The sequence below is a fragment of the Eulemur rufifrons genome, chromosome 17, assembly GCF_041146395.1.
Source record: "Eulemur rufifrons isolate Redbay chromosome 17, OSU_ERuf_1, whole genome shotgun sequence".
Lineage (NCBI taxonomy): Eukaryota > Metazoa > Chordata > Mammalia > Primates > Lemuridae > Eulemur > Eulemur rufifrons.
In genome coordinates, this window is record NC_090999.1 from 84,676,628 (window position 1) to 84,688,384 (window position 11,757).

Consider the following 11,757-nt stretch of genomic DNA (forward strand, 5'->3'; position numbering starts at 1 on the left):
AGAATTGAAAGCAGGAACCAGAACAGATACTTGTACATCAATGTTCAGAGCAGCATTATTTTTTTTTTATTTCATCTTATTGTTATGGGGGATACAAAATTGCAGGTTACATACGTTGCCCATGTACCGCCTTTCCCCCCAAAGGTGGCAACAATCCAAGTATCCATCAACAGATGAATGGATAACAGATAAACAAAAGGTGGTACAGACATACAATTCAGCCATAAAAATGAATGAAATTTCGAAATATCGTACAACATGGATGGACCCTGAAAACATGCTAAGTGAAATAAGCTAGATGGTCAAATATCATGATTCCATTTATATGGGGTATCTAGAATAGGTAAATTCATAGAAACAAAAAGTAGAACAGAGATTACCAGGGGCTGGAAGAGGGCAAATGGGAAATTATTGTTTAATGAGACAGAGTATGTAGGGATGATGAAGTTTTGGGTATAGATAGTGGTGATGATTATACAACCTTATATATTAAATGCCACTAAATTGTACACTTAACAAATGGTCAGCATGATAAATATGTTATGTATATGTTACTACAATTAAAAAAAATCAGCCTGCCAAATAACTTGCCTACATAAACAAATCGGAGACATTTCTATCAGGTCAATCCCTCTAAGTCTTTTGCGAGATAAACAGGCTCACTGTATCATTGTATACCTTTCCATTTTTTCTCCTTGGGTAGTCCTGGAACACTTTTTCCACTTACTTCACTGCTCCCTTTCCCCACAACCTTTTCACTAGGCTTCCAACAGAGAAAAACAAAACACAAGCAAACAAACAACTCAGCAGAGAAAAAAATTCCTGTCAATAATATCTTCAAATATGTCTTTCTACCTGAAAAGTGAGGAGCCACCAATAAAATGAGAATGTGATCATAGGCAAAGGATTCAGGAGATACAGGCTTGACCTTAATCAGACAATAATTAAAAATTGCTCATTTCAAAATAATTAAAAATAGCCATAGTCAAAGATAAAGGAAAAGAATCTATAAAGCAGAAGAAGTCAGAGAAACACTTCACTGCAAATATTTATTATAAGCAATAGAAAAACAAAGGCAGTCACACTGTTCATTTGAGTATAATTCATTATTATGTGATGTAGCAATAAAAATATGAAAGCTGGGCCAGGCATGGTAGTTTGTGCCCGTAATCCTAGTGCTTTGGGAGGCTAAAGCAGGAGGATTGCCTGAGGCCAGGAGTACCAGACCAGTCTGGGCAACATAGTGAGACTCCATCTCTACAAAAAATTTTTTGAAAAATTAGTTGGATGTGGTGGCACATGCCTGTAGTCCTAGCTACTCAGGAGGCTGAGGCAGGAGGATCACCTGAGCCAAGGAGTTCAAGGTTACAATGAGCTATGATCACATCACTGCACTTTAGCCTGGGCAACAGAGTGAGACTCCATCTCTAAAAAAACAAACAAATTGAAAATTAAAGCAGCTCTGCCTCTTCCAAGTCACCTGACCTTAAAAGTCTATAAAGGCCGGGCGCGGTGGCTCACGCCTGTAATCCTAGCACTCTGGGAGGCCGAGGTGGGCGGATCGTTTGAGCTTAGGAGTTCGAGACCAGCCTGAGCAAGAGTGAGACCCCATCTCTACTAAAAATAGAAAGAAGTTATATGGACAGTTAAAAATATATATAGAAAAAATTAGCCGGGCATGGTGGTTCATTTGAGCTCAGGAGTTCGAGACCAGCCTGAACAAGAGTGAGACCCCATCTCTACTAAAAATAGAAAGAAGTTATATGGACAGTTAAAATATATATATAGAAAAAATTAGCCGGGCATGGTGGTGCATGCCTGTAGTCCCAGCTACTCGGGAGGCTGAGACAGGAGGATCGCTTGAGCTCAGGAGTTTGAGGTTGCTGTGAGCTAGGCTAACGCCACGGCACTCACTCTAGCCTGGGCAACAGAGTGAGACTCTGTCTCAAAAAAAAAAAAAAAAAAAAGTCTATAAAAAAGAATAACACATATTATATCTAGAAAACCCCAAGGATTCAACCAAGAGACTCCTGGAATTGATCAATGAATTCAGTAAAGTCTCAGGATACAAAATCAATACACACAAATCAGAGGCATTCATATATGCCAATAACAGTCAAACGGAGAACCAAATTAAGGACTCAATACCCTTCAAAATAGCAACAAAGAAAATAAAATATATAGGAACATATTTAACTAAGGAGGTAAAGGACCTCTGTAGGGAGAACTACGAAACACTGAGGAAGGAAATTGCAGAGCATGTAAATAGGTGGAAAACCATACCATGCTCGTGGATCGGAAGAATCAACATTGTTAAAATGTCTATACTGCCCAAAGTGATCTACAGATTCAATGCAATCCCTATTAAATTACCAACATCATTTTTCACAGATATAGAAAAAATAATTTTACGCTTTGTATGGAACCAGAGAAGATCCCGTTTAGCAAAAGCAATTTTAAGCAATAAAAACAAAATGGAAGGTATTAATTTGCCAGACTTCAAACTATACTACAAGGCTGTGATTATTAAAACTGCTTGGTATTGGCACAAGTGCAGGGACACAGACCAGTGGAACAGAACAGAAAATCCAAATATAAAACCATCCTCATATAGCCATCTAATCTTTGACAAAGCAGACAAAAACATACTCTGGGGAAAAGATTCCTTATTCAATAAATGGTGCTGGGAAAACTGGATAGCCACATGTAGAAGACTGAAACAGGACCCACAGCTTTCACCACTCACAAAAATCAAATCACGGTGGATAACAGACTTAAACCTTGGGTGTGAAACTATTAGAATTCTAGAAGAAAATGTAGGAAAGACTCTTACAGACATTGGCCTAGGCAAAGAATTTATGAAGAAGACTCCTAAGGCAATCACAGCAGCAATAAAAATAAATGAGACCTGATTAAATTAAAAAGCTTCTGCATAGCCAAAGAAACAGTCACAAGAATAAACAGACAATCTACAGAATGGGAAAAAATTTTCACATACTACACATCAGATAAAGGACTGATAACAAGAATCTATTTAGAACTCAGGAAAATCAGTAAGAAAAAACTCGAACAACCCTATCAAAAAGTGGGCAAATGACATGAATAGAAATTTTTCAAAAGAAGATATAAAAATGGCTAACAAACATATGAAAAAATGTTCAACATCTCTAATCATCAGGGATATGCAAATCAAAACCACAATGAGATATCACTTAACTCCAGTGAGAATGGCCTTTATCAAAAAGTCCCAAAACAATACATGTTGGCGTGGATGCGGAGACACAGGAACACTCATACACTGCTGGTGGGACTGTAAACTAGTGCAACCCCTGTGGAAAACAATATGGAGATAACTTAAACAGATTCAAGTAGACCTACCATTCGATCCAGCAATCCCATTATTGGGCATCTACCCAGAAGAACAAAAGTCATTCTATAAAAAAGACACCTGCACCCGAATGTTTATAGCAGCACAATTCACAATTGCAAAGATGTGGGAACAACTCAAATGCCCATCAATTCATGAATGGATTAGTAAAATGTGGTATAGGTATACCATGGAGTACTACTCAGCTATAAGAAATAATGGTGATATAGTATCTCTTTAGTTCTCCTGGAGAGAGTTGGAACCCATTCTATTAAGTGAAGTAACCCAAGAATGGAAAAATAAGCACCACATGTACTCACCAGCAAATTGGTTTCCCTGATCATCACCTAAGTGCACATTTGGGAATAACACCAATTGGGTATCAGACAGAGGTGGGGGGGTGGGGGGAGGGAATGAATGTATACCTACATGATGAGTGCGATGCGCACTGTCTGGGGAATGGACACGCTTGAAGTTCTGACTCGGGGGGATGGGGTGGGGGGAGGGGATGGGTATATTCCTACATGATGAGTACGATGTGCACTGTTAGGGGAATGGATACCCTTGAAGCTCAGACTCGGGGGGATGGGGGAGCATGGGCAATATATATAACCTGAACTTTTGTACCCCCATAATAAGCTGAAATTAAAAAAAAGAGCAAATAACACTATTTAAATTACAAGGCTGTAAATCATGTATTAAATAAAATGTACATGTAAAAGCACTTTGTAACTGTGAACTCTTTATAAACGATACCAAATTTTAGACCAGACTATTTCTGAATACATTCTCTAACTATACAAGCACTAATAGAACTATGAATTATTAATTTTGGGCAAATGAACTTAAGGAATGCATTGATGGTCTTTGAAGAAAACATCTATCAGAAGGTAATAATTCTTATTTTTCTTAGGAAAAATTAATCAAACATTTAGAAAGCTCTAATGTGGTTTTCAAAACTGGTCACTCCTCTTTGGAGACTTAATTAAGGTTAAGAAGAAAATTCCCTTTTGACATACATCATCTTCACTCAACTTTGAACATACAATTAGCTTGCACAGTAATGTGTAAATCAGTTAGCTTTCCACATATATTATGAATGAACTACTTCAAAGAATAAACATATTTTCTATACTAACAGGAAAGAACAAATTATTAACAATTTTCTCTTGGGAATATGATACTTTTGATATGCATGAAAAAAATAAATTTTCAGAATATCCAAATTTTTACCCTAAAAATTATCACCAATAATTTAGTTGATTTTAAATTTACCAAAATAGTTTGTTTCCTAAGTGTTGATAGCAATTCAACAGTTTCAATTTTCTAAACTAATTACCCTGGGAATTACCATTTTTTACTTTTTTCTACCAAACTTGCAGACTGATTTACCCTGCTGCTCAGTCAGACCTACCACAGTGAAGTACAGGAGACCCGGAATCAAAACACAATTGTCGACCAGCCTGAGCAAGAGCGAGACCCCATCTCTACTAAAAATAGAAAGAAATTATATGGACAACTAAAATATATATAGAAAAAATTAGCCGGGCATGGTGGTGCATGCCTGTAGTCCCAGCTACTCGGGAGGCTGAGACAGGAGGATCCCTTGAGCTCAGGAGTTTGAGGTTGCTGTGAGCTAGGCTGACACCATGGCACTCACTCTGGCCTGGGCAACAAAGTGAGACTCTGTCTCAAAAAAAAAAAAAAAAAACACAATTGTCTATGGGGGGCCACCGACTAACCACAAGAACTAAGCAGAAATGACTGGGAGCTACGGAGACCTAGACAGATCATGCCCAATGCAAGGGCACAGCTCAACCAACTACTGCTCAGGGACGTGGTCCCTGAGTGGCCAGATCTTCCCATTCTCACAGAAGCCAGAAATCTGGATTTTTACATAAAACATCTTGATTTTTAACTGTTAACTACTAATTTACAAGCTGGTATAGTTCAAAACAAAACATCCATAGGCTGCCAGTTTGTGGCTCCTGCATTCCTCCTAAACACCTGCAGTCTTTCCTCCTCTCTCTCTCTCTCACTCTCTCTCATGATTTTTATTCCTGTCACTTTTCTCTCCAAAATATTGAAGCCTAAAGACTAAGGAGAAGATTAAGGTATGTGGAGTAAAAAAGCTAAAGAAAATACTAAAGCTCAGGTATCTTGTTAATAATTTAAACAGTACGAACATCTTGCAGCCTTAGTGACTCCATTTCAACTGGTGATGATATCTACGATGCAAATAAAATCCTAACGTTCTTCAGCAAGCAGCTTGGAGTAAGGTCAAGTACTTGCATGAGCTTGGGAGCCAAGTGGACTGGACCTGGAGACCCAACTGTGCTATTCACCTGCTACCTCTACCTCCTCATCACTTAAAAGCAAACAGTATTATCACCTCTACAAGGCTGTTATGAGAAAAAATACATAAATTGCATACAAAATACAATATGTAACTGGAAGATGGCTAGCGTTTGATAAGTGGGTGCTAAATATATAGGTGTGGTTTACTGTAATCCTTACAACTTTATAGTTTTTTGAAAAGAAAACTTTAGAGAAAGAAAAACTTCTGTCTCAAGGTCTGAGTCAGTTCGTATACATGCTCTCTGCTGTTTCTTCCCTTAAACAGATTAAAAAACATGCAGTTTTTAGATGCTATTCCATTATTTCTATGACCAGTGATTTGTAAAAGGTTTCTGTCTGACCTATCCTCAAGCTCATAGCAATATCTACATAAGATAAAAAAAACTATAATTATGCCTATAATCTTTCTGGAATGAGGCCCTAACTCTTCCTAGTCAAGCCTTTTACCATTTTATCCCCATCCAGTTTGCTTCTTTTTTAATAAAATAAAGTATAAATTAGACAGCAAAAAGCCACCCACCTATAGACGTCAAATTTGTCACCACCATTCAAATATAAAAATACTTAAGTGGATTGTTGAGTTCTAGAGCATTGGGCCCAACCTCCTTGACAGAGCTTAATTGGCCCTTCCTGGGGCAACCACCACTCATCTCTCCCCACTCCCTCCCTTCTGCCAAACTCTCCAAATACACTGTGCTCTATATACTATACTCCCGTACATACTGTTCCTTCCACCAGAACACATTTTTCCCTCCCTCAACCCCCCACCAGTCTCTTCCCTAATTAATACTAAATATTAGAACCTAGATTAAATATTTTGTTATGTCCTTCAGTCTCAGTGTAGATGTCACTTACAAGCCTTCCCTGATCTTTTCCTCACTGCCACCCCAACGTAACTGGGGTTAGGTGCACCTTCCTATGTGTTCCTAAAACACCCTATACAGACCCACGTAAGAAGGGAGCTAATCATGTGAATCCAACAAGAAAAACAACATACGCATATGCATAACATATATATACTACATCTGATTGCCTAACAAAATTAAAGACTCTAGTAAAATCTCTGAAACACTAATAACATGCATCCTCTCATTTCCAACTCTTACTCCCATGTTGTCCTGATTTCAAAAACTGCCAAAGGATATCGAATAAGTATAAAAAGTGTTTAAATCTTCCTACTGTGACATTATATAATTTAAATAAGGCTTTTTTAACTAAGAAAATGATTTTAACCTGAATAAAGTTATTTCACAAATAATTTTGCTTTGAAAAATCCAGAACACCCTTTTTCCTGTTTTCTCAGAGCCTCAAAAATTCAATATTTTTCAAACTCTTTTTGAATACATTCTGTATTAGACACCTGTGCGTGTGTGTGCGTGCGTGTGTGTGCATGTATGTAACAAAAGTCTCATCATGGTTCAATTACCTATAATTTGAAAACATTGCCCTAAATCAGACTTTTAAACGATGGCTCCCTATATCAAATGGATTTGCCATTTTCCACTAGATCCCGAGCTACTGGAGAGTTGAGGCCATCCCTTATCCATCTTTGTTATTTCATAGTTATCTGCCTATCGCACTTTCTACAAATAAGTTCTCCAAAAATATTTGTTGAACAACTGAACTTTACTAAAAAATTCAGCAAATACTGTGTGAATCTACCATGCCCCCCGATACTCAGCCTTCTTATTTCTTCTCAAATGGTGCTTATGACACATAATTTGGAGAGATCAACCAAGATTTTGTCTTTATCTGAAAAAAATTAATTTGGTATGTTTGGGAATGGAGATTAGGAAAGAGAACAAAGAGGTAAATAGAATATGGTCAGATTTTGTAAACAAAACATACATAAGGGAAAGAATAAATTTACTCAATGTATGCTTTGAAAAAATAAATTACAAGTTTGGGATCTTTTAAAGAATGTTCCATTCGTGTTTAAGATATGTTGTATTTCTAATGAGCAAGATTCTGCTGAAAAGTTAAATTGATTTTGCACTTCCTAAACAAACCCAATTTCTGGAACTCCCTAGGCTGTGACAATTATAGCAATGTTTTTAGAGAAATGAATACTGTTTAAGTAAATAGCCAAATAATTGTGACTTACTGATCACTCAAATCTAAGAATGCATTTTTAAAATTATTTTAAGCATAAGTACAAATAAATTCATCCAGTGAACTAGAACTCAACAATCTAGTGGAATAAAATATAAAGAGCTATTAATTAGTTTATATTTTACTGATACTACCTAAGTATTCTCCATAATTCTAGAATTGTATTCCAATCAACTAAAACAAATAAAATGAATAGCATGCCAAGGGGAAGAAGAGCTTTTAAATGGTAGTAATTCTCACTAGAAATAAGCAAAGTACAGAAATATTGGAGTAAATTATAATCCTAAAGTATTAACCAAATGGAACTGAAAAAAGTTAAAATTCAGCAAGCCATTTTTATTTTTTAAAAAACAGATCAAGGCTGGGCCCAGTGGCTCACGCCTACAAACCCAGCACTTTAGGAGGACAAGGCAGGAGGATCACTCAAACAAATTAGCAAGAAAAAAACAAACAACCCCATTAAAAAGTGGGCAAAAGATATGAACAGAAGCTTTTCCAAAGAAGACAGAAAATGGCCAACAAACATGATAAAATGCTCAATGTCACTAATCATCAGGAAAATGAAAATTACAACCACAATGAGATATCACTTTACCCTGTCAGAATGGCTTTTATTAAAAAGTCCAAAAACACTAGATGCTGGTGTGGATGCAGAGAGAAAGGAATGCTTATACACTGTTGGTGGGACTGCAAATTAGCACAACCTCTATGGAAAACAGCACAGAGATTTCTCAAAGAACCAAAAGCAGACCTATCATTCAACCCAGCAATCCCACTACTGGGTATCTACCCAAAGGAAAAGAAAGTCATTTTATCAAAAAGACACCTGCACACGAATGTTCATCACGGTACAATTCACAGTTGCAAAGATGTGGAATCAACCTGAGTGTCCATCTATTCATAAATGGATAAAGAATATGTGGTGAATATATATACCATGCAGTACTACTCAGCCATAGAAAGGAATGAATTAATGTCTGTTGCAGCAATTTGGATGGAACTGAAGACCATTATCCTAAGTGAAGTAGCTCAAGAATGGAAAAACAAATACCACATGCACTCTTTAATAATTTGGAAGTAATTGATGGGTACATATGGGCACAGAAATAAGTAAAAATCATTGGAAATCAAAAAGGGAGAATGAGGGAGGAAGGGAAGAGTAAAAACCTAGCTAACAGGTACAATGAACACTATTCCTGTGATGGGCACACTTACAGCCCTGACTAAAGCATTATGTAATAAAAGCTATCCATGTAACAGAACCATTGTACCCCCTTAATATTTTGAAATTTAAAAAAAAAAAACTTTCAAAGGTTTCCCATAGTCCTCAGGACAAATATAGATTCCTTGAGTGGCCCACAGAAGTCCTTTTTAATGGGAACCAGACTCATCTTTTACCTTCGTCACCCTTCAATTTTGCCTTCCAGCCATAGACAATGTTGTTACCATCTATGAAGGTACAATGTTCTTTTTCACCTTGAGTGATACAGGTGCTGTTTTCTATTTCAGAATATTATTTCCTTCTTTGTCTTCACTTGCCTGTCTCTTTCCCAGATTTGCCTAGCCAACTCTTATCCTTTCAAATTCTTCTTTTTTAAGGTCTTTTTAAAAATTACTGTTATTGATATATATCAGAAGTACATATTTTCAGGATACCTGTGATAATCTGATACATTCACATAACCATTGGGATATCCATCACCTTAAATATTTATCTTTTCTTTATGCTAGGAACATTCAAATTATTCTCTTCTACTATCCTTTCTATTCTAAAATGTCATTCCCTCTTTGCTATTGCTCCTAATCTGAACTGAATGCCTTTGCTCTGTATTTCAGAAAGCCCTTCCCCCCCACACACTCGTCTCTACTAATGATAGAATTAGCTGGGCATCGCAGTGTGCGCCTGTCGTCCCAGCTACTCGGGGAGACTGAGGCAGGAGGATTGCTTGAGCCCAGGAGTTTGAGGTTGCTGTGAGCTAGGCTGATGCCACGGCACTCCAGCCCAGGCGACAGAGCCAGACTCTTGTCAAAAAAAAAAAGGGAAAAAAAAGTTCACATTTAGAGTTTGAGTTGAACAGGTGAAGGAGATTAGGATAGAGAAGTCAGATAAATCAAAGGGAAACTAAAGAAAGAGTGTGTTTCGAGAAATGAGTATTCAATTACAGAATGCTGCCAAGAGATCTAGTAAAAAATGAACAGAAAAGGACCCACTAGATTTCATCTCATGGAGGTTACTGCTGACTTTAGCGAGAGCCATCTCAGGGCAGTGTAGGATCTGATAGCACACTGCAGAGTGATTCTGAGATGAAGAGGTGGAGGCGCTACCTAGTAATTAGTGAAGGGCAACAGAGAGACAGATGATGGATGGAGACCTTTAGTAACCAGGAAAAATGATCCTGTATACTCAGGAGTTAAAAAGAAAGTGGCGTTATCTGCATAGCATTAGATCAAATAAACAGGGCGAGCAAATTTCACAAGCCTGAAGTACAGGAGCACACCGAGATAACCCTAAAAAGTACTTAAACAGTCAGGCAATTGTGAGCATTCAATGTTAGTTGTTTTGCTTGTTGTATAAATTGTCTCATTAGACCGTAAGCGCCCCAATTATGGCAAGGACTATGTCTGCTTTATTCATCGCTGCATTCCCCTGACCTAGCACAGTGCTTTGCATACAGCAGGCGCTGGACAAATATTTCTATTCTGAATACAATCTTAAGTAGTGTAGCCCTGCTTGTCTCTCTCCTCCAATTCATTTTATGCATTTTTTTAATTGTGAGATCACCGTGTCACTTAAGCATGAAAGTCTATTACAAGTATTATTGTCATTAGGCCTTACTTTCCCTATCAGACTGTTAAGTTTCTTAGAAACAGAACTTAATGTCTGCTCATCCCATGATACGCTCAACGTCTTGCGGAAAGTAAGGTTAAATAATCACTAACCTGGATAAAAGGCTTCCACGGAGCTGTCAGGCATTTCAGAGTGATTCCAAGGTCCACCCACCCCGCCGCCCTAAGCCAGAGCTGCCCGAGCCGCCGGCTCCCCGGCAGGGGGCGCCGCAGCCTGCTCCGAAGGCCGCCGCCAGCCACACTCCCCGCCCCGGCCCCGCGGTCACCTGCAGCGGCTGCACTCGGGCCTCCGCTCAGCCGGCTCCACTGGCAGCTCCCACAGCCCGTCCGCACAAGCGCCGTCCGCCTCTGCGTCCAAAGCAGCCGCCGCCGGCGCTGCGCCGCCCTCCCGCTGCTCCTCCTCGCTCGGCGTCTGAGCCCGCGAGGCCCCAGGCGGCCGCACTACGGGCTCGCAGAGTGTTCGCGCCTCTTTCTGCGCCTCCATGGCCGGCGCTCAGGTCAGGCCGTCGCATTGAAGCCCCGCTACCGCCGGGGGGCGCCACGCGCTGGGAAAACCGGGCCGCGTCGCACAGCGACACGCACGCACGCCACGTACGGGGGGGCGGGTCTCGGAAGCCCAGCCTCGAGGTCCCGCCCCGCTGCGGGGAAGCAACGAGCCTATTGGTCCGTGGGACATTTCCCCTAGAACCAGGAAGGAAAGCGTGGAGAGTGCTAGAGTGCAGGTGAGGTTAGGTAGTATCACTGGGAGAAGTTAAGGGAAGCTTCTCTGAAACCACCCCAGAACCAAGCCCGAATTTAACTCTCTTAATTTAACGCTTTAAAAATGAAAATAGGTCAGGCGCGGTAGCTCATGCCTGTAATCCCAGCACTTTGGAAAGCCGAGGTGGGAGGATCGCTTGAGACCAGCCTGTGCAGTAGCCAGACCTTCAACTCTACAAAATTTTTTTTAAAAATTAGCGGGGCATGGTGGCGCATGCCTGTGGTCCCAGCTACTTGGGAGGCTGAGGCAGGAGGATAAGGCTTACTTGAGCCCAGGAGTTTGAGGTTGCAGTGAGCTATGATGATGCCACTGC

The 11,757-nt window shown here is 39.5% G+C and overlaps 1 protein-coding gene across 1 annotated transcript in view; it reads right to left on the bottom strand.

Annotated features, from left to right (window-relative positions):
* The window catches only part of DTWD2 (DTW domain containing 2), an 84,924-nt gene extending 73,749 nt beyond the window's left edge, over positions 1-11,175 (bottom strand). The window contains exon 1 of the mRNA XM_069492571.1: positions 10,951-11,175. Coding sequence (XP_069348672.1) covers positions 10,951-11,168 — 218 coding nt within the window. The 5' untranslated portion in view covers positions 11,169-11,175. The remainder of the gene's footprint in view (positions 1-10,950) is intronic.
* Between the last annotated feature and the right edge of the window lie 582 nt (positions 11,176-11,757).